This window comes from Hoplias malabaricus, chromosome 15, assembly GCF_029633855.1.
Source record: "Hoplias malabaricus isolate fHopMal1 chromosome 15, fHopMal1.hap1, whole genome shotgun sequence".
NCBI classification, from domain to species: domain Eukaryota; kingdom Metazoa; phylum Chordata; class Actinopteri; order Characiformes; family Erythrinidae; genus Hoplias; species Hoplias malabaricus.
The window spans coordinates 21499496-21523369 of NC_089814.1; the positions used below are offsets into that span (position 1 = coordinate 21499496).

The 23874-nt window shown below is 37.4% G+C and overlaps 4 protein-coding genes across 4 annotated transcripts; all 4 read right to left on the reverse strand.

Moving 5' to 3' along the window:
• Window positions 1-522: 522 nt before the first annotated feature.
• Window positions 523-1461, reverse strand: LOC136668051 (olfactory receptor 2AT4-like). The gene has a single exon (XM_066645296.1). The coding sequence runs from the start codon at window positions 1459-1461 to the stop codon at window positions 523-525; it is 939 nt and encodes a 312-aa protein (XP_066501393.1).
• A 6623-nt stretch (window positions 1462-8084) lies between these two features.
• LOC136668052 (olfactory receptor 7D11-like) lies at window positions 8085-9026 on the reverse strand. The gene is made up of 2 exons (XM_066645297.1): window positions 8659-9026; window positions 8085-8541 (listed from the first exon to the last, which is right to left on the reverse strand). Exons 1-2 carry the CDS (start codon window positions 9024-9026, stop codon window positions 8085-8087), a joined length of 825 nt encoding a protein of 274 aa, XP_066501394.1.
• A 1952-nt stretch (window positions 9027-10978) lies between these two features.
• LOC136668053 (olfactory receptor 52D1-like) lies at window positions 10979-11953 on the reverse strand. The gene is made up of 2 exons (XM_066645298.1): window positions 11572-11953; window positions 10979-11469 (listed from the first exon to the last, which is right to left on the reverse strand). Exons 1-2 carry the CDS (start codon window positions 11951-11953, stop codon window positions 10979-10981), a joined length of 873 nt encoding a protein of 290 aa, XP_066501395.1.
• A 6160-nt stretch (window positions 11954-18113) lies between these two features.
• On the reverse strand, window positions 18114-19052 carry LOC136668463 (olfactory receptor 1500-like). Its single transcript, XM_066645994.1, has one exon. It carries the CDS (start codon window positions 19050-19052, stop codon window positions 18114-18116), a length of 939 nt encoding a protein of 312 aa, XP_066502091.1.
• Window positions 19053-23874: the final 4822 nt, after the last annotated feature.

A 23874-nucleotide genomic window follows, 5' to 3' on the forward strand; every position in this document is an offset into this window, starting at 1 on the left:
ATAGACACTCACTAATAAATCCATTCTAGTCTATGAGTACATTTTCTGACAAGAGTTTTAACACTTTAGAATTTACATTGTGCAAAATTTATCATGCCTTCCTCAGAATGAGTACAATAAAAATGCATACTTAGCTAGACAAATAGAATTTTTATGCTCTAACAGGTCAAGCTAATTTTATTATTCTGTGGTCACATTTTTCATGAACATGCCACAATATTTAAACATCTCTCACTGGTTCAAAAATATTAGTATAATAGAAGAGCACACAACTGCTTAACAATTATGTCTTCTGAAGTAATAATTTCAGTACCATAAATCAAAAATCAAAAGTTTTATTAAATTAAACTTCACTTTTCCAGATTCTCTCACATAAAGGTAATTATCCATCACTGTTTAAGGGATATATGTTGACAGCATAACCAGGATTGTCACAAATCAACATTTAACACTAGAAATACTGACTTTTGACAATATCTGGTGAAACTGAAAAGTAGAATCCTTGATGTAACATGAACATTTTCATGTCATCAGCTTTTCTGCATTTAAAATCTTTAATATAACATGTCTGATTTCAGTACACTGCAGAGCATATATGAGAGGATTCAGAATGCCTGGGACAATATGGAACATCAGGGCTGCCGCTTTCCTGTACTCTGCAACACCAGAGAAACGATGGAGTATGATCATGATACACCCACATGACCACATGATCATATAAACGGTCAGGTGTGTGCTACAGGTTTTCAAAGCTTTGCTGTTTAGAGATTTATTTTTGCTGGATAGACAAACAGCTGCTATTTTTGAATAAGTAAGTCCAATAGTTGCAATGGAACAGCCAGCTACAGCTGCAGTGTACACAAGGCCATAAATGTTATTAATTTCAGAACTTTCACATGAGAGTTTGAAGAGTGATGCATTATCACAGAATGGGTTTGCTATAAATGTTCCACATCGATTCAGCCTTAGTGTGAGACCTAGCAAAATACAAACGAGCAACAGTGTCACACCCCAGGCTGATGCAGTTAGTTTAGCCACCATTTTAGTAGTCATAATAGTTGTGTAGTGCAGTGGATTACAAATGGCAACATACCGGTCAAAGGCCATAACCATAAGTACGTAGTTAGAAGCACAGCTGAACATATGATAACCGAAAGCCTGGGTAACACAATCTACATAACTAATGTAACGCTCTGAGTCTGGCTTCAACATATCCATCATTAATCGAGGGACAACAACAGAGTTTCCAAACACATCATTAAAGGGAAGGTTACAGAAGAGAAGGTACATAGGTTTATGTAAACTTCTTTCCATTATTATTAGCAGGAGGATTCCAGTGTTGGATATTACAACAAGCACATAAGCAAACAGTAAGGAAAGAAATGTTGGATAAATGTAATGCTCAGAGATTACCAGTCCCTCCAACTGCAAAACAGGGCTATTATAGGTCAGGTTTTCCATTGAAAAACGATAAAACTGTTGATAAAATAAGGAAAAATGTACTCTTCCACTTCCAAACCCTGAAATGGAAATTGCTTTGCTGTATTGATATCATTTACATGTTCAAAATATATACATAGATGATATATTTTCTCCTTGGCTGATTAAAAATGAACAAGTAGTAGAAAAAATATTTGGGAAAAGAAATATATCACACTATGGTTTCAAATTTTCAATTTTAAAAATTAGCAAACCCCAGCACTGTCATTCAGTTTTCTCTTTTATAAGGAACTTGCCAGGCAATACATCTTTTTATATACTCTAAAGAACTCATGGGATTTCCCATGGTGTGTCACTACAGCAGTTTTTTTTTTATTGATTACAATGTGTACCGACATGGATATGTCACATTTAGGGGAGGCGAACTCCAATATAATGTTTGGGCAGGAGTTCAGCATGGCTTTGAAATGTATGCGTGAAGCTATGAGACAATGTTGGACAGGTGAACTCGAGTGTCAGATGCAGAAATTGCAATCAATTTGTAGGGTATACCATATATATGACTGAGAGGGGGAGTTTGGAGATGGTTCTATTCCCAAAACTTTGGTATCACACGCTAGTTTGCTAGTATGTGTAAATGTATGTGAAGCCAAGTACCACCCCCCTCCCCCCACCAAAATAAGCGTTTTTGGAACACTATGTAGTATTTTACATTACAGCTTCTGAATGATTGTAATGTTCCACGGTGCTGTAATTGGAAGAATATGGCCTCTTTGTTGGCTACGATGGGTCCTCTGCTAGTTTACTGCACTAAGCAACTTCTGAATCACGGAGCGGAGGACTATTGAAAAACATGGGTAATGCTTAACGACACATAGCTTAGAAGTGGATGGTTGCCTAGCTACAAGAAGAATCTAGCTCTGTATTCCCAGTATGGACATTATATGGCAGAGAGAGAAAGGGGGTGCAAAGAGAGAGAGAATGAGTGGCCGTATAATAGTTAATACAGGACTAAATTTATACAGTAGAGTGAGCTGAAACAGACATGAGGAAACAAGTTGGGATAGTAAGCATATGTTGCCTTTTTCATGTGTTGCTAGTTAGTGAACATTTTGTTGACAAAAGAGTAATAATCAGTTTCTGAGAGTTACTGAACAGGGTTTGCAGCTATGGTTATAATGGTTGTTATAATTGTGCTTACATTGGCTAGTGTACCAGCGGAGTTACACTTTATGGTTGTAATAACATGGTCCAGTGTGTATTCTGAGCAATATATGGGCTTTATCATGTAGTCAACAATATTTTATTTGATTACACACATTCCCCTGGCTCAACATCAGCTGGAACCCTGAGAGCCATTCGCTACTTTTGTAAACATCACTCAATGAATGACTGAGAGAGAATGTGAGAGAGGTGTGCGTTTGTCTGTGAGAGAAAGGCAGGGAGTGTGTGTGCGAGAGCCGGTTGTGTTTGAGTGAGCGAGCGAGTGAGGGAGAGAGAGAGATATATGTGCAAGACTTGATTTCACGACAGTACTGTAAACGTGAATTACACTCGGCAGCAGGCAGGGGGTGCTCAGGAAACAAAAAAGCCCATTCCTACATTGTATTCCTTTAAGTGCTGTAGAAAGGTCAAGGATGAGAGGATGTGTACATAAAGGTGATAAGTTTGAGATATCCGATGTTTGAGGATTAATAAGATGACGATGCAAGCATCATCGGAGTGTAGAAGCATGACACAGTTATGAGATGGCTGAGGTAATCAGGCTGATGGGAAGTGGACAAATGCCCACAGTAAAACCCACTGAAACTATGAACAGAGCAGCATTAACAAAATGAGAGATCTTCAGTTGTCATTAAAAGGTTTAATTAAAATATTAGCATTCCATGGGCACCATGATGATTGAATATAGACACAAAGCCAAAAGAATATATGAACAAAGAACTGGCATACATACATAATGTTTTTGTAATTACTAGTTTCAGGTGTGGTTTTGGGCTAGCACCAGATGTGAATTGCTGGGGGTTTCCTATCTAGGGACTTCTCACATATAGTGAAGTGGTCTGTAGCAGTCTGTCTGTGGTATATCTATGTGGACCCTCCATGTTCTCTTTCTACACAAAGACAGGTCTCTCCTAACTTGGCTAAGTATCCTTACTTTAATCTTCTTTCCATTCAATAGCCCTCTCTTTTTCTTTCAACATGCATTTCTCAATTCCTATTCTCTCACCCTTCAGAGTCAGAAGACTCAGCATTTTTATCACAACACCAGTAATTTGTTAAAATTATCTATCCACCATAGTCATCTCAGTCCCAGACCAGGGTGGTAGGTGGACCCTGGAAATGCCAATCAGCAGTTCAAAAGGCAGACTTCATCTCAGCCCTGGCATTGCACCATCTCTGCACTTCTTGGCATTGAGACCTGGATCACCTCTGAGAACTCAGCTACTCCAGCAGCCCTATCCTCTGCTTTTAACTTCTCCCCCTCTCTGAGAAAATCTGGTAGGGGTGGTGGCACAGGTTTTCTTGTGTTCAGAAAGTGGACCTTCACTTTACTCACTTTTCCTCATCTTTCTATTTCATCTTTTAAATATTTTCTATTTATAGATATTGTAGTGTATGTTGTGTATATACTGTAATATATATAAATATATATATATTATATATATTTATATATTGTGTTTGTAGCGTTTGACCTTATTCAAACTCTTCTGATTACTGACGTTTTGACTAATGATAATAATTGTTATGATTGACTTAAATGAAAGTAGTTAGAGAGTGAATACCGTCATCGCTATGTGAGTTCTTCAGGATTTTCAGACTTTTAATGAACAGATTCCACACACTGTTATTTCAAATAATGGAAATATTTTATGAAAAGGAAAAAAGAATATTCACTTAACATAGCATAATCTCAAAATCTCACGGCATCAATGCAGGTGAAGCCGATTCGAATTTAAAGATAAGCTAGGCGATATGACTTGTAACTAATGTGTTGCTAACTGAGATTTAATTAACGTATACATTTATCAAGAGACTTAATTCAATTTTCAGCTCTGGAAGTGCATAGTTTTAGCTTACTTTTCATCGATCTTAACCACTCGACGGGTACAGAGGCTCTTTGAGGTTATGGAAGAGAGGAGTCCCGATTAGTTCCCGCAGTTCTTCCGTGGAAGTTTTCAGGCTGGGTCAGCGTGGATTTAGTCACCCGCAAGTCAAGCCGCCTCGGGCGTACTCAGAGTGTGGTGACGTAGACGAAAGGATTCCCTCTGGCTCACTGTCCTGAGTGGGAGGTTCCAACCATATGGAGGCTTTGGACGAGAAATTTCGCTGGTCCGTGCAGTCTCCAGAACTGAAAATCGAGTCAATAAGCTTATACTTATTTTACGATTTTCCTCTATCTCGGCGGTGTTTCTTACTCTGGACATGCTGTTCGTCCTGTGCGGATGGGTTAACAGGAGTTCAGGGCGAGGTCAATCCTGTTAGCCATCTGTTAATCTTGCATACGATAAGGTTTGCCATCTTGACGCCGCTCGTCATAAAACTGGATTGTTAATCCTAGTCTTCACCACTTTGTTTGATTTTCTTTTTGCCTAAAAGCATCATAAACTGGGTGTGTTATCTTTAGAGGAGGGGGTCATAGCCAGGCGTCCTTTGATGCAGACCTTAGGTGTGTGCATGTGTGTGTGTGGGGAGGGGAGCAGAGACTGTACGCACACACACAATTCCGTGGAATGTGGGGTTCTGTTCGAAAAAAAAAATCCTTATTAGAGTGGAGAGTCTTTCATTCAGAACTCTTCATTTCTTTATTCGATCCATACTCCACTACAATATATTAATATATCTATTGTCCCTATCTCCTCTAAGCAGCTTAATTGAGTCTCTCCCCCATCGATGGACCACCACTCATTCTCCTCAGTGAATTCAACCTTCCAACAGACAAGTTGCAGTCATCCTGCCTTGAATAACTGGCATCATCCTTCGACATCACCCTCAACCATTCTCCTCTGACTCATAGAGCAGGCAACACTCTGGAAATCACAGTAACACCCTTTCACTGCTCAGATCATCACTTTCTTTTACACTTTTTGACCCTGCTCTTCCTGACCATGTCTTCCCTCCTCTCCTCCATCTCTCACCTCAGTTATCTTGACTACCCTTCCCTACACTGACTCTCTCTTCTCTCTCCTTGGATACAGCCACAGATACTTTACTTTCCTCACTCTTATCTGTGGTTAACCTTTTATGTCGTCTGTCCTCCAGGATCCTCATCACCTGCCCCTTGGCTGACAGATGTTCTCTGCAACCACTGGAGAGAACTAAGAAAGGCAGAGAGAAGATGGGGGAAATCCCAGCTTCCCTCAGATTTTCATTCCTACCAATCTCTCCTATCAAGGTTCTCTAATGAAGTAACTTCTGCAAAGTCGTCTTTCTACAGAGGGAGACTGGAAGCATTAGCATCTGATCCATGCAAACACTTCAGAATTTTCTCCTCTCTCCTCAGAGCATCTACTAAACACTGTAAATTTAATGTTACTTGGAGTAATTTCCAGAAATGTTCCAACTGGAGCACCCAGAGGAAACCCACACAGACCAGTGACCAGAAACAAGTTATGACAAACTAGAGACATATTTCCCTCCTTAGCCCTAACCCCCATTTTGCCTAGGAGTAGGGTTTTCTCAATTCTTGTTGAAGAGGGGTAGGCCTGAGACAAAGGACTATATACACAACTTGAAACAGATTAGTCATGGGCACATTTTAAATTCTTTGTGAAGCAGATGCAATATGGCATTGACCAGAGATAATCACAAATATCAGTAAATATCCTTTAATAAGCAATTCTCATCATATACTATAACAACTATATTATCTTAGTTTCATGTGGTGTTAATGCATTATCTTTCTTTATATCTTAACAATGATAAAACATCAATAATATTTTTCTGAGGTCTCAGAATTTCCGGTTCAATCTTAAATGGCGAAGTGAACACAATCCACCGTGCCATCCGCCGTTGCCAGCTGAAACTCTACAGTGCAAAGAGGAAGCCATAGAGGATGTTTGCACTGGGCCAGAGGTCTTTTAAAATGGAGTGTGGCAAAATGGAAGACTGTTCTGTGGTCAGATGAGTCACGATTTGAAGTTCTCAATGGAACACTGGGACGTCATGTCATCCGGACCAGAGAGGACAAGGATAACCCAAGTTGTTATCAACGCTCCGTTCAGAAGCCTGCATCACTGATGGTATGGGGTTGCATGAGTGCTTGTGGCATGGGCAGCTTGCATGTCTGGAAAGACGCCATTAATGCAGAGAACTATGTTCAGGTTCTAGAACAACATATGCTCCCATCTAGACATCATCTCTTTCAGGGAAGACCCTGCATTTTTCAACAAGATAATGCCAGACCATATTCTGCAGCAATCACAACATCATGGCTACATAGGAGAAGGATCAGGGTACTGAAATGGCAGCCTGCAGTCCAGATCTTTCACCTATAGAGAACATTTGGCGCATCATAAAGAGGAAGGTGCCACAAAGAAGGCCCAAGACGATTGAACAGTTAGAGGCCTGTATTAGACATGAATGGGAGAGCATTCCTATTTCTAAACTTGAGAAACTGGTCTCATCATCTGTTGAGTGTTGTAAGAAGAAGGGGGGATGCCACACAGTGGTAAAAAATGGCCCTGTCCCAACTTTTTTGGGATTTGTTGACGCCATGACATTTTGAAACAACATATTTTTCCCTTAAAATGATACATTCTCTCAGTTTAAACTTTAATCTGTGATTTGTGTTCTATTCTGAATAAAATATTAGATGTTGGCACCTCCACATCATTGCATTCAGTTTTTTTGGAACAACTTTTTTGGAATCCGGTTTGTATATATATATATATATATATATATATATATATATATATATATATATATATATATATATATATATATATATATATATATATATATATATATTTAAAATTCCTAATGTTTAATTCACAAAAAGTCTAATTTCTTCAGTAACATGCTACTGACATAGAGAAATTCACAAACAAATCCACTCTAGTGTATGAGCACATTTTGGGCAAGAGGGTTGACACATTTTACAGCTAACAGTGTGCAAAATGTATTTAATGTTATAAACATTCATTCATTCATTCATTATCTCTAACCGCTTATCCAATTCAGGGTCGCGGTGGGTCCAGAGCCTACCTGGAATCATTGGGCACAAGGCAGGAATACACCCTGGAGGGGGCGCCAGTCCTTCACAGGGCAACACAGACACACAGATACACATTCACTCACACCTACGGACACTTTGGAGTCGTCAATCCACCTACCAACGTGTGTCTTTGGACTGTGGGAGGAAACCCACCCGGACACAGGGAATATTATAAACAAATAATTAAAATAAATAAATATTAAAATTATAAGCCAATCATTTTTATGGAAAAAGATCATTAAATTGAAGTAACAATTTCAGAACATTAAAAATGTTTTAATAAAATTAAACTTCAGTATTCTCTCACCAAACTCTTATTGTCCAATGTTTACAGGTTACACCTTGACAGCACAACCAGGACTGTCACATATAAACAGTTAAAATTAGAAAAAATTACTTGAGAATCCTTGATGTAACATGGAAATTTTTATCTTGGCGTCAGCTTTTCTGAATGTAAAATCTTTAATATAACATGTCTGATTTCAGTACACTGCAGAGCATATATGAGAGGATTCAGAATGCCTGGGACAATATGGAAGAGAAGGGCTGCTGCTTTTCTGTACTCTGCAGCACCAGAAAAACGATGGAGAATGAACATGGAAAACCCACATGACCACATGATCATAAAAACAGTCAAGTGTGTGCTACAGGTTTTCAAAGCCTTGCTGTTCACAGATTTATTTTTGCTGAAGAAACAAACAGCTGCTATTTTTGAATAAGTAAGTCCAATAATTGCAATGGAACAGCCAGCTACAGCTGTGGTGTACACAAGGCCATAAATGTTATTAATTTCAGAACTTTCACATGAGAGTTTGAAGAGTGATGCATTATCACAGAATGGGTTTGCTATGAATGTTCCACATCGATTCAACCTTAGTGTGAGACTTAACAAAATACAAACGAGTAGCAGTGGCACACCCCAGGCTGATGCAGTTAGTTTAGCCACCATTTTAGTAGTCATAATAGTTGTGTAGTGCAATGGATTACAAATGGCAACATACCGGTCAATAGCCATAACCATGAGTATGTAGTTAGTAGCACAAGTGAACAAATGATAACCAAAAGCTTGGGTAACACAATCTACATAACTAATGTAACGCTCTGAGTCTGGCTTCAATATGTCAATCATTAATCGAGGGACAACAACAGAGTTTCCAAACACATCATTAAAAGGAAGGTTACAGAAGAGAAGGTACATAGGTTCATGTAAACTTCTTTCCATTATTATTAGCAGGAGGATTCCAGTGTTGGATATTACAATGAATGCATAAACAAACAGTAAGAAAAGAAATGTAGGATAAATGTAAGGTTCAGAGACAACCAGTCCCTCCAGCTGCAAAACAGGGCTATTATATGTCAGGTTTTCCATTTAAAATGAATAAAGCAGTTGATGAAATAAGACAAAAAAGAAAATAAAACTACAAACACTGTCAACACAAAATAATTGGCAGAAATTGTAAGTCTTTCTTTAAATATTTTTCAGTTAACACATACATTTATATGTGTTGTCACTTCTGCTTTTCCATTTTCTCCATTGACACTGCAAAATTGAAATAGAAGATAATTTGCTAAATTAATAATCATTTTCATGTTTAAAATACACACATTTTCTCCTTGACTAACTAATCTGTCATAAAAATAAGATTAGCATACCCCAGCACTGTTATTCCGATTTCTTTTTATTTACTAAGGAACTTAATGTTTGGAGCAAAACAACAACTGCCAGGACAGACGGCCTTTTATTTACGGACTCTAAAGAGCTCATGGGATTTTGGATGGAGTGTCATTACAGTAAAGCATTTTGGTTGGAATGTGTACCAATATGGGGGCATTACAATTAGTTTAGTGTTTCAATACTTTGTTTTGAAGTTTTTATGAATTTTCCGTGCTCTGACACACCCAGATAGGCTCATTATATAATTTATTGATACTTGTTCATTATATCATTTTAAATCATTATTATCATCCACACATAAATTAGGGATTATTATAAATTATTTTAAGCACATTCAACATATTTCTGTCTGAGCCGCCAGTAAAACACTAATGTTAAAAGGTTGTATACACCAGGTGGTTAATTCAGTTGCTTGGATATAGGTCTACCAACTGAACGAAAAAAAACTTCCATAAAAATGCATTTATGATTAAATAGTAACTAAAAACTTTAAGTAAATATCTGATCATAACAGTTTTCTGTACAGAAAACACATATTGAGAAAAATCACATACATATTTGCCATTTTCTCCAGGGGAAGACGTAAAAGGTCACAATATGTGTCACATCTCGTAAATTCGTGTGTCATCTAGAATCCTGATTTTCCCAATGGGAATTATGGCTTGGCCAGTTATTTGGATGCAATATACAAGTGGGAAAATTAGTATTTCCCAGTTTCTGACCACACTCAAATACAGCATTACTTCTTGAGAATCCCAGATGTTTGACCTCAGGCCTAGTATTTTTTGAGATCTGAAAATTTAAAACTTGAATTTATGGGTTTGAATTAAAATTTATATCTGAATATTTCACACCATCACAAGATCCTAGTTAATCAAATGTTATATAATTCAAATATAAAACATTATTTGAACAAATATATTAACACATTTTAAATATTCATAATTCAGATTCAAATACTATAGTGAAAAATATAATATGTAATATAAATACAAATACTATTGTGTAACCTTCAAACAAAGGTAGCCTGTAAGATGAAGTATCAACTTCAACCTTGAAGAAATATTTCAAACTGTTGGTCATTATTTGTGTCTTGCCTCTTTTGCTTTTCATTACTTTTGTTTGCCTTGTGTCTGATATTTAAAAAAAAAAAAACTTTTCCAAATGATTGGTTTTAATGTCACCGCGACCCTGAATTGGATAAGCGGTTACAGATAATGAATGAATGAGTAAATGGTTTTAATGTTATTTAATGTCTTCATGCAACAATATTAAAGTACATGCCAATATTTTATGGCAGTACAAGAAAAGATCTTAAAAGATGTCAACTCAAAATACAAGCTAGTAAAATATTCTGTCATTAGTGAAATAAAGATTCAGGTGTAAACAGAACAATCATGTAAAGCCTTCCTGTGTATGAATATAAAAGACAAATCCAGTTTGGTGTAACCTAAAACATTGCAATGGTCTGTGATATATAGACTAAAACACACACAAACTGTAGTTATATATGTGAAACTATTATTTGTTATATTAGTACTTGAAAACACTTCTAACAAATCTAATCAATCTTAAGTACAACTTATTTTTCACCTTTACGTGGGGCTAAGGGTTTAATTTTCCAACACAAAGTATAATATGATGCATTATAAAGATGGTGAAAGAGGTCCTTTAAAATCCTCATTAAGGTGCCATATTTTTGAGGGTAGAATTTTTAATACAGCATGTCGTATCTCAGTAGTTTGCAAGGCATATATGACAGGATTGAGAATTCCTGGGCCAACATGGAACAACAGCGCCGCCCCTTTCCTATAGTCTTCAACACCAGAGAAACGATGGAGTATGATCATAGTAAAACCAGATATCCACATAATCAAATAGACAGTCAAGTGTGTGCTGCAGGTTTTCACAGCCTTGCTGTTCAGAGATTTGTTTTTAGTAGTGAGGCAGACAGCTGCTATTTTGGCATATGTAATTACAATGCACCCCATTGAAGAGCCAAGTAAAAGTGCTGTATACACAAGCCCATATATGCTATTAATATACGGATTCTGACATGACAGTTTGAAGAGTGAAGCAGTATCACAGAACGGATTTGCTATTCGTGTTCCACAGTGATTCAATCTTATTGTAAGAGCTAACATTATACTCACACAGACCAGGGACACACCCCAGGCAGATGCTGTCAGTTTGGTCACCATTTTCATAGTCATTATAGTTGTATAGCGCAATGGATTACAAATGGCAACATATCTGTCAAAGGCCATAACCATGAGAATAGTATGAGAAGCAGCAGCGTATGTGTGGTAGCAGAAAGCTTGCGTAACACAATCTATATAACTGATGTAACGTTCAGACACTGGCTGAAAAAGGTCCATCATTAACCGAGGGACAATAATGGTGTTTCCAAACACATCATTAAAGGGAAGGTTACAGAAGAGAAAATACATAGGTTCATGTAGACCACTTTTCATTGTTATTAGCAGAATGATTCCAATGTTAGACACCATAATGACCACATAAACAACCAGGAAAAATAGAAATGTAGGATAAATATAATGCCCAGAGACAACAAGTCCCTCCATATTTAAAAGAGGGCTATTAAATGTTAGGTTTTCCATATAGAATCAGTATAAAATCTAATTAAATTTTAAAACTAAAAAGGACATTGTGCTTAGAAAATATTTAGAAATGTAAGTAAAGGTAACAGTTTAACATGGTAGCAGGAAGAAAAACATGTCTTGTTTCAGTGTTGCTCCAGTACCTCCCATTATGATAAAATAAACAAACCACAAAATATTGCATACCAGTTATATATTGTAAAAATCTAGTTAAATGACTACACCACAAGAACTGTATTAGCTACCTGGCCTGCCATCCTTTTATTGACATTCTTTTACTCGTGGGACACCAAAAGCAGTGTGCAAAACCATGTAGTTTACAATAACATGTGACACTTCACATGTGACACTTCATTGTAATGTGCAGATTAAAATGAAACAACAATAGCAGAAAATCCATGGTATAGGTAAAAATGACAACTGAAATACATTGAAATGTGTAGTGAAGCCAGCAAGGTTGATATCTCCTTATCTACCTTCATTGTCTGTAACAGCTTCATTTTCTTCAGGGTCTTGGTGGGTCCAGAGCCTACCTAAAATCAATGGACGCAAGGGAGGAACACACACAGGACAAGGCACCAGTCCAGAGGGCATCACATACTCACTCACACCAATGGACAATTTTGAATAGCAAACATATGTTTTTTTAATTGTGGGAGGAAACCAGAGCACCCAGAGTAAAAAAGTGCAGACACTGGGACAACAAACCAAATTCCTCACAGACAGTGAACCAAGGTGGGGTTTGGACCTGCAACCCAGGATCCTGGAGCTTTTTGACAGTGACACTTCCTGTTTTGCCCATGCTGCCTATTATTCCTTTTCTTTCACTTTTTTTTGTTCATTGTTTATTTGTTAATTCATTAATTCATTCATTCATTCATTCATGCATTTATTCATTCATTCATTCATTTGTATCCACTTGAATGCAACTGCTACACCATTTTATGCCAAAGGGAATATTTCAAATTAAGCATAAAAGCTGATTGTTTACAGTATAATAAATATTGAAATCAGAATATTGTGCAAAATGGAATTCATTGCTTTGCCTGAACATACTCTGTGGTTGGGCGCATTGAATTTAATGGAGTGTTGTCACATTTTGTCTCTCTTCTGTGCTTTCTGTTTTCTTTTTGTTCTTTTTTTTTTGGATATTTGTTTTGGTCTCACCATGTGCTCATGTGTTCCTAAATTACATGTGGATCTAATCTTCCTGTCAGTTTAAAAGATGATTACTTTGTCTATGTATTTGCTACTCACAGTTTGTTAGTCTCTATCTTTTATTCATCTCTTTGTTTTGATGTTTAGGTCTTAGTGGGTCTTTGTCTTAATCTTGTATTCATTTCCTGGTTTGTCTCTGTTCTGGTTTAATCTTAAGGTCTCAGTTCCTTTATGGTTCCATCTAGTGTCCATGTAGTGTTTTTTCTGTTTTAGTCCTTTTGTCAATTTCTTGGTTTTCTCTGTACACATTCTTATAAATATTAGCTATTTAGTTTAGTGGCTGCTTGTTCTTTGTATTCCCATGTTTAGTGTCTTTCCTTCCAACCAATAGCACAACAACCCCCAATTGATTATTTGCATTAAGATAAATATCCACTGATTTGCATACATTTTAAGAACAAAATCTGAACAGTTGAAAAAGAGTGATCAACTGATTTACACAGCACAATTTAAAGTGTGAAAAACTGTGATAAATTTAAATTCATACATAATATAAATTCATTACAAACAGAGTGATCTATATTAAGCATTTATTCCTTTTAATGTTGATGATAATGTCTTACAGCCAATGAAAACCCAAAAATCATTATCTCAAAAAAATTTGAATAATCAAGACAAAACACCTGTAAACGTTTACGAAACCTTTAAAATTGTCCCTTAGTCTGGTTCAGTAGGATACACAATCATGGGGAAGACTGTTGACTTGACAGATGTCCAGAAGGCAGTCATTAATGCCCTCCTGCTGTATCCAAGCATATTAATGGAAAGTTGAGTTGAATAAAATGTGCACAAACAACAGGGGTAACCAAAGCCTTAAAAGGACTGTCAAGAAAAGGCCATTCAAAAATTTGGGGGAGATTCACAAGGAGTGGACTGCTGCTGGAGTCAATGCTTCAAGAGCCACTACACACAGACGTATCCAGGACATGGGCTACAACTCCTTGTGTCAAGCCACTCATGATCCAGAGACAACACCAGAAGTGTCTTACTTGGACCAAAGAGAAAAAGGACTGAACTGTTGCTCAGTGTCCAAAGTCTTGTTTTCAGATGAAAGTAAATTTTGCATTTCATTTGGAAATCAAGGTCACAGAGTCCTTGGAGGAAGAGTGGAGAGGCACACAATCCAAGTTGCTTGAGGTTGTGTTACATCAAGTCTAAAGTCAGCAAAGCAGTCTACCAGGAAATTTCAGAGGACTTCATGCTTCCCTTTGCTGGCAAGCTTTATGGAGATGTGGATTTCATTATCCAGCAGGACTTGGCACCTGTCCACACTGCCAAAAATACCTGGTTTAAACACAGTATCATTGTGCTTAATTGGCCAGCAAACCTGCCTAACTTAAACCGCATAGAGAATCTATGAGCTATTGTCAAGAGGAAGATGGGAGACACCAGACCCAGCAATGCAGTAGAGCTGAAGGCCACTATCAAAGCAACCTTCATAACACCTCAGCAGTGCCACAGACTGATCGCATCCATGCCACGCCGCATTGATGCAGTAATTCATGCAAAAGGAGCCCCAACCAAAAAGTATTGAATGCATATATTGTACATACTTGTCAGTAGACCAACATTTCTGTATTAAAAATAATTGGTTTTTAATTGGTTTTATGTAATCTAATTTTTTGAGACTTTTTTGAGTTTTCTGACATTTGGGTTTTCATTGGTTATAATCCATAATAATCAACATTAAAAGAAATATACGCTTGAAATAGATCACTCTGAATAAATCTATACAATTAATGAAATTAATTAATTAAATAAAGTAACTTTTTGATGATATTCTAACTTATTGAGATATTTGGATGCGATAACACTGCAGGAAAGAGTTCACTGACATCATGCGCTTTACTGCATGTTGCTTTTGAACATTTACTTTTTGTGAAATTAGGCACATCCTAACAAAGTGCAGGAAAATAAAGACAAATGTGTATTTTTAAACATTTCTTTTATGTATTCTATAAAGGGCTCAGAATTGACCAATGTGTGATAAAACATTTTTATGCATGACTTGAAACAGGGTACCTCTCCCATGTTGTTTGTCATGGGAATGAATCTACTCGTAAAAGGCAGCATAAAAATTATTCAAATAGATAAATATTAAGTCATATGAAGAATCCATGAATATGCCATAAAAGCTTCATCCCATGTGCAAGCCAAGTGGATCCTGGAGGCACTTGATTATGTAGCAGCGTGAAAAAAACAAAAAAAACAAAACATCAACAAAACCAAAAGTGTCAGGAAGCATGGTCATCAGAAATGGGAAACTCACCAGCAGATATCAAATGTTGTGTTGTGGTTCATCTTAGGACTGTTGCACACCACCAGATGTTGTGTTTTCCTGGTTAAAATCTTCAGAAAATAAACATTTATTAGTGATATAATGGTGACAGCAGACAGACCCAAATTCATAAAATCTTTAAGAATAGAGTGTAATAACAGAGATGTGAGGGAATAGAAAATTGCTAGACATAGGTGAAAAACTCAGGGAAATACTGTTAAAATCCCTGATTTACCACAACACCACTGAAAAACACTATCTGAGAGCAGTCAACCACATGCTCAGGTAGAAAGCCATGCATAAACAAAAGTGAAGTTATAAGAAATAACACAACACAAATAATAGAGGTAAAATTACAATCCAACTATTTTGGAGATTAACATCACCCATATTACTGGGAACAAGCTAGAAACATACTCTAGAAGGTGGGCCGTCTATGACGCGGCATCACACACAAACAATCATTCATTCACACATTACATTACAGGTCAGTCGGAGTGTCGGTTGTGATTTGAAACTGCAACCCTGGAGATTTGTGGCGGTGACATCACCTGTTACTCAACCATGCCACCCTCTATTAATTCATCTATTTATAAGATATTTTTAAAGCTGTCATAAACAGATTTTAAATTTCTCTTAATGTGACTAGTAGTTTCCAAATTGAGACTTACCAGTCCCCCAGCTACAAATGTTTGATGCTGAGTGTTTTGTCACAATTTTAATATAGCATTCAGCATGTGAGCTTAGTCAGCCTATTAATTAACCTGAAGGAGAAACTGAGTCTCTTTTGTTACTAAAGGTAGCTGTCCAAGAGCTCTGCCTATGTCCTCTGCTAGCTGCTGGTGATGTACACAGATTTCTTATAGTATTTGCACTTATATTTGATCCATCTGAGGCAGCATGATCTGTCAAATAGAACAGCTCCAGCTCCAGGTGACTGTCCATAAGAAGTTTGATGTGTTGTCTTGGTGGCTCTTCCCAGTGATCCGGTTTCCTTTTACTTTTCCACCATGTTTTAGTCTGGTGTTTTCTTATTTGTGAACAATAGTGCTTGTTTGTTTCAGATTAGTTTTCTTCTATTTTTGTTGAGAAATATCTTATTGCTCATGTCTTTTTTTTATTGATTTTTTTTTTTTTTTGCTTTTTGCTTTTCAAATTTGATGTTTTTCTCCAGTTTTGTTAATAAAAACTTGTTGCACTTGTATACAAGCCTCCAGTCTCCATTAATCATTATGGCAACTCGGTGAAGCTCCATTACTCCAGAAAATGCAGTTCCACTGCTCAAGAGACCAATACAATGGGGGTCTTGTACCCTACAAGTTCATGGCTTGCATTGCATGTTGGGACCTTAGAGCTACTGCTTCACATATTCTTTCTACTGGACCGGCTTTTTCTAGGAGGATTTTACAAGATGTGTGTGCTCAAATTAACAAGTATGCACCTTAAAATTTTGTTGCACTTCATTCTGTAGTTTTTCCCAGAAGTTCAGTCCAACTTAATGAGGATTTGCTTTTAAAGGAACACTAGGTAAAACCTTGAGTCACCATAATTTTGTTTTGAGTTTGAAGCTGTAATTGTAAGATACAATTATTATGTAGTGATCCTTTAAACCAGAAAAACAAATTTACAAAACAAAGCTACCAACACTGTTTAGAAGCTGTCTCAAATATTTAGAACACAGCATGTCATTTAGAGTCCAAGTAGATAAAAGCCAGTGTAAAATAGCTTACAAAGTTCTGGAAGGCTCTCAAATAAAAAAAAGGAATGAATGAAGGGGATGAATTGAAAACTTGATTTATGACTAAATGGGAATTTTATAAGCATTTCAAACACACACTTTTTCACACGTTGAAATGCCCGTTTGTTTATATTAGCTTGAAGCCAATGTCATTTAGTTGGAAAAAGTGCATTAAGATGTTCTAAATGAACAAAACGTTACATGTGGATCTTAGGTTGACAAGTGGTGCATATTAGAGATTACAGTAACACATTTGATATTTGTTTGGTGTAAGAATGCATAAATATTAGCTTTCAGCATTACTAATAACACATGAACTTCTATTCATTTACTTAAGATTGTTAGCCAACATTTTAATATAAAGATTACATTTACTGTTGAACAGGTAAGATTTTCCCAAGAAAAAATATATATTTATAATATATTACCATATAATGTATATTTCTACTGTGCTTGACATTTTCTTGGCCCATGTCAGAGTAGAGCAACACATGACATACATAACCAATAATAACAAAACCCTGCTTATCTAAAGGGCATGTCAGTGTTGTGTTACAGTTTTGCTGAAAGATGTTCTATAACAAAATGAGGCATGTTAAAAAATATATAATATTACTGACAATAGTAAATCTGATGAAGCTCATTTTGTCAGCTCATGTATATAACTAAATGAATATATAAACAAATAAAACAATTGTTATCAATCCTGTTATAAGATAAAATTGGTAATTAACATTTTATCTATGGGTGTCAAATGATTCAGATAATTGAAAATACAAGTTTGTTCACTATAATATTAGAATATTGGAAAATACATCATAGGCAATAAATGTACAAGCAAATATGACATTTCTTTAGACTAGAACTATTGTAAACCTTCCAGTCTAACTGGAAAACCATTATTGAATGGTGCATGAAAGTCACAGTTATGGCTTTACCTTCTTTGTTTTCAGTATTTTAATCATAACATGTCTGATCTCTCTAGACTGCAGTGCATACACAGCTGGGTTCAGAAGGCCTGGGACGACGTGGAAAAGCAATGCAGAGAGTTTCCTGTAGTCTGCAACATTGGGGAACCGGTGCAGTATGATGATGAGAAATCCAGATAGCAACATTATCAAATAGACAGCCAAGTGTGTGCTGCATGTTTTCAGAGCTTTGCTGTTCAACGTATGGTTCTTACTAGTAAGGCATATGGCTGTTATTTTAGAATATGTAAGTACAATGCTTCCCATGGAAGATAAAAGTAGAACGACAGTATAAGCCAGGCCATAAATGTTATTAATATAAGGGTTCTCACAAGACAGTTTAAACAGTGATGCATTATCACAAAATGGATTTGCTATGATTGTTCCACAGCGATTGAGCCTTATGGTGAGACCTAATAAAATTCCTACAAGGAATATTGCAGCACTCCAAGCTGATATGCTAAGTTTAGCCACCATTTTAGTAGTCATAATAGTTGTGTAGTGCAATGGGTTGCATATGGCAACATACCTGTCAAAAGCCATAATCATCAGTATAGTGTGAGAAGCAGTTGCATACATGTGAGTACAGAAGGCTTGAAAAACACATTCAGTGTAACTGATAGAGCGTACAGATGCTGGCCTTAAAAGGTCCACAAGCAAACGGGGGATTGTGATGGAATTTCCAATCACATCATTAAAGGGAAGGTTGCAGAAGAGAATATACATAGGCTCATGTAAATTTCTTTCCAGAGTAATAAGCAAGACAATTCCAGTGTTGGTAACCATAATAAGTACATAGAAAATCAAGAAGAATATAAATGTAGGATACAAAAACTGTTCTGGGACCACCAGTCCTTCCAATTGTAGAATGAGACTATTAAATGTCATGTTTTCCATTGAGAAAGAAATATGACAGCTGTTAAAAATAAGAAGAAAGCAAAAGTGTGTTAGAATGTTCAATATTTGAGTGCACAAAAAAGTCTGGGGTATTTATATATTTGGCTTATTTGTGTTTCTTAAATCCTGCTCCTTTAATTTTAATTCCTACATAATCATGTCTTTCAACTTTCCACTGTTTCAACTTTAAAAAACATAAGGTTGCTTACTTCTCATTTGTTATGATATCAACAAACACAAAACAGATAAAACTCAATATATACTAAACTAATTAAAAGTAAACCATAAATTGTGTTACTGTTTTGATCTTAAAATCATAAAGTTAACTATAAAAAGCTAAATAGTTTAGCATAGTATAAGTACATACGTTTATATTTAGCAAAAATTAAAAATTAATTTACTTGGGTTAAAAATATGTAAAGTAAACTACAGGACCAAAAAATGTGTTGTGCATATTACAAAAAAAAAAAGAATAACTGTAGTAGACACTTGGCTAGCTATCCTTTTATTAACACCCAGGTCTTCCAGTAAAGAGCTCATGGGAATCTTGATGAGGTGTCAAAACTGTTGTTTGAATCTGTAACAGACTAAAAATATAGTCATGAGCTTTTAAAAACAGAAACACTTCAGCTCCTTAGAACACAGTATACTGTACATTCTAAATGTTAATTTATATATCACTATTATTATTATTATTATTATACAATGTATAATGTCTTAGAATAATTATACATATAAAAATTACTCTTGTAATAACTAGTAATTTCATACTAAACATATGACTGTAGTTGTTTAAGGGCTGTGAAAAATAGTGCAGGATATAGGTTATATAATAATAAAGTAACCTCGCCCCTGAACTGGATAAATGGTTACAGACAATGAATGAATGATTAATACAGTAGGACGAACTTAGTTCTGAGTCTGCTGATAGAAAGTCAATTATTGTGTCTTTTTATGCAATTTAAGCACCCATAGATTGGACATGGTTTACTCTTATATAATTTTGAATCAGCATATGCATGCTGACTTTTTCATTTACATTGCAGTCAGTTTGCTTTATGTGAGAACCAGTGTCACTATTTAAAGTTATGCTTTATTTTTGCTAGTACAGACCATGCCCGTAAAGGTTGAAACAGGGAGGTGAACTTTTTTTTTGAGTAGCAGTTCAGGGTGGCTTATGGATGCATATGATGCCAGACTCCAAAAATTATAGCGTAGCTGCGAGCAGCTGCAAATGGAAGGTGTGGGTGGGTTGAAGGGCATGAGCTAGAAAGCTGTAGAGTATGAGAAGCACAGCAGCAGAGGGAGGGGGTCCAGGACAAGGGTCCACAGCAGCACCTAGAAAGAGAAAGTGAGAGTTGTAAAGTTAGAGGCTGGGTATGGCATGACTACAAAGTGAAGGGCTTGGGACAAATGTCCACAAGCTGTTGAGTTAGAGGCTGGGAGGATGAGGGCAGAGTGGGAAAAGATGAGTGGGCTTGATGATGACCAAACACAGCCCCGAATATGAGGCAAAGGATCAGCAGAAATGAACCCAGAGCAGAGGAGCGAGCAGACCTGTCAAGTCTGTCTCATGAGTCATGAGGCAAATGCAGCAAGTTTGATAAAGGGAAGGGGTGGGATGATAAAGGGAGAGGTTGGATGATAAAGGGAGAGGTTGGATGATAAAGGGAGGGGTTGGGATGATGAGTAGAGACAGAAAGAGGAGGAAGACGGTATAAGAGAGGAGAGAGGCTGTGTCTAAATGGGTGCAATGCTGTCATTCAAGGCATTGCTCTGAGGGAAGGAGGTGCGGATTCAGAATGAATGCTTAAACATGCTTTCTGTTCCAATATTTTCAAAAATACCATCATCTTGGCAAGCGCTGAAGCTGAACTACTATCCTGGTAATGTGCAGAAGTATAGCAGATTACAAGCCATTTTCTAATGCAGCTGAATTTCAAAGCAGTCCTCTAAGGCACTGACTAGCAAGACAGCAAGGACAATAAGACATTGAGGCTATTGCCTTCAGACACAACCAAGAAAAGTAATAAGATTAGGAACGCTCCAGCAGGGGGGAGATAGGAGGTTGTGACGCCATCCATTGTTGCACAAGGGCTCCATACATGGGCAGCAGGGTTCCTCTGGTTAGCTGAATGAGTGAAGGGGATGCCGTTGTTTCAGAGCACGTTATTGGAACACAGAGGCTGTTCAGTCAGAGAGGAGGAAATGGGAGGCCCAAGGCCACATGCCATTGGCGGAGGTAAAAGTTGGGTTTCACGTCACTGTGGGAAGAGAAATAGGAGAACAGTCAATGTAGAAGCATGCATTCATTCATTCATTCATTCATTCATTCATTATCTGTAACCGCTTATCCAGTTCAGGGTCGCGGTGGGTCCAGAGCCTACCTGGAATCATTGGCCGCAAGGCGGGAATGTAGGAGCAGGTGCGCTTAAAAGTTTTAGCAGTGCGATCACTGGGGAAGCAGGCATGACAAAGGCTGATCTCATTCCCCAAACACAAGGCAGTCCCATAGCTGTTTCACCAGAGGAAGAGGAAATGGGAGGCTGGAGGCAGAGGCAGTGTTACACTCTGAACGCTGCTCTTAGAGGGATGAAAAGCAGGAAAAGCCGGGTCTGCACTGCAGCGCTTGTAGCAGTGGAGCAATGGGGCAGCAGCCATGATGACAAGAGATTCGCTTTCCCCAAACACGTGGCAGTCCCGTAGCAGTGTAACCAGGGATGGGGGTAAAGGGAGGCTTGAAGCTGTGTGCCGGTGTCTGAGACAGATGTGGGTGGAAGAGAGAGCAGAGGCTGCACACGGATCTGGAGCTGGAAAGACCGGAACGCACCTCAAGGTTTACACTGAAACGAAGCAAAATGCTTTCTTCACCATCTTCTGGCAGCTTTGGGATGTGTCTCTTAAACCCAAGCAGGTTTTTCTGCGGCAAACAAGTGTGTGTGGTTGGAGTCAAATGCTGTGTGTGAATGAGAGACTGTTTAGTTTTTGGATATTGGACAAATTAAAATATTAAACCATGTCAAAAATGCACACGTAATTAATGAGATTAAACAAGTTTTAATAGCTTTACTGGTAGAATAGACAAGTCCAGACCCCTTCCGTTTGGTTTTAATACATGTTTGTAATCTTACAGAGACGTGTAAAGGACAGGGAAGGCTGAAACATCGGCTATCAGTCTCGCCTTCATTTTCTTACACTGAGTTCCACTTGGGGCTTGTGACATGACGCAGCCCTTTGCATGCAGCGCTGATGCACCGCGAAACTCATTTCTCATTTGCATAAAGTTGGAGAAATCTCAACTTTTTGCCGCTCGCTTTGACTCATTCTCACTGCTACCGCTCCCAGGGTCCTCTACGCGGAGCTGCCACTTGTCTCCATAAAAAACAATAGGAATCGGCACGAACGCAGCCGGAGCGACTAAGGTCGATCGCAGCCCCAAATACCAGACAGTCCATAAACTGTTTAGCCAGAGAAGGGGGGAATAGACGACAGCCAAACACGGCTCCAAATACGAGGCAGGAGGATCAGCAGAAATGAACACAGAGCGGAGGAATGAGTGGACGTTATGAAGCAGTTGAGTCCAGGTCCGTCTCATGAGCCAAATGCAGCAAGTTTGTCCGAAGCGGAAATGATGTGAGTTTGCAGGGTGTATATAGAGCTGAGGGGAGTGGTTCGGGTGTGGTCCTACTCCCAAAATTATGGCCAATTAATGTGGCACTTAAAATGTGTTTTAATGTGGCACTGTTATGTGTGTGTGTATTTTTATTGTTTTTATGGTTTGTTTTGTTTTAATTGGCCCCTTAATCTAGTAGTCTGGCAATTTTTAAGGTGATGATTTTATTAAGGTGTCACTATTTAAGGGGGTAATTTAATTAAGGTTATTTTTCAAATTAAATGCCATTTTTTAAAAGTTGGCATATTTTAATGAGCACCCTCCAGGGTGTGCCTTGCATCCAATGATCCTATAGGCTCTGGACCTACAATGACCCTGAACTGTATAAGTTGTTGTAAACAATGAATGAATATTTTAATGAGATGGTCAGAATATATTGGCAGTCTTTAAAGTAGCACAAATTTTAAGGTACAATTTGATTTAATGTTGTCAAGCACTTTGCTAGGATATTATCATGATTTTCCAAGCCAACATTAAAGATTTTCCCCCAGAAGCATCATTTTGAACATATGAATGTTGGATTTTTAAAGTCATCTGCATGGCAGTCAGTTTGCTTCATATGAGAACGACATGTAAATTGTTCCCACAAAGCTTCATAACACAATGATTTCTGCTGTTTCATATGCCTAGTAGTTTTTTGTGTTGTTTTGTTTTCACATACTTTTATGTGGTAAACAATTATGGTCTATATACATTCATAACATTATTTTCATTCTCTTCTTGAATTCACACCTTGTCTCTTGATCATCTATGTCCTTGAGCAGGAGACAGTCTTTTATATATTTCATGTGTCTTTAGGCCAGCAGACTGAATTAGCAATTCTTTCAAACAGCTAGTGCCAATGTAAGCACATTTGTAGCTCCGTACCATTACAAACTTTATTTGTGTCTCAGAAATAATATGAGGCCTGACAAAATCTTTTATTTGTTGTGTGCTTCACTGGTCAGTGGCTGCATAATCAAGGCAAGATGCCTGTTTGCTCCCCTAAAGTTAATATGCATACAAGTAATATTGTCATTAACTAAAATAAACAGTCAATTACAAAGGCCAACACTGACAGCTAATGGCCTTTGGGGTTGCTCACACCACCAGTGACCAAGAGTTTGTGTTATTGTTTCTAACGTATGCCATGGGACCCATTATTAAAAT

Coding starts and splice junctions, on each gene's coding strand:
- LOC136668053 (XM_066645298.1), bottom strand. CDS start 11,953: ATGGAAAACCTAACATTTAATAGCCCTCTTTTAAATATGGAGGGACTT. Junction 11,470..11,571: donor TGACAGATATGTTGCCATTT/GTAATCCATTGC, acceptor GTATAATGTTAG/CTCTTACAATAAGATTGAAT.
- LOC136668463 (XM_066645994.1), bottom strand. CDS start 19,052: ATGGAAAACATGACATTTAATAGTCTCATTCTACAATTGGAAGGACTG.
- LOC136668052 (XM_066645297.1), bottom strand. CDS start 9,026: ATGGAAAACCTGACATATAATAGCCCTGTTTTGCAGCTGGAGGGACTG. Junction 8,542..8,658: donor ATGGTTATGGCTATTGACCG/GTATGTTGCCAT, acceptor TATTTTGTTAAG/TCTCACACTAAGGTTGAATC.
- LOC136668051 (XM_066645296.1), bottom strand. CDS start 1,461: ATGGAAAACCTGACCTATAATAGCCCTGTTTTGCAGTTGGAGGGACTG.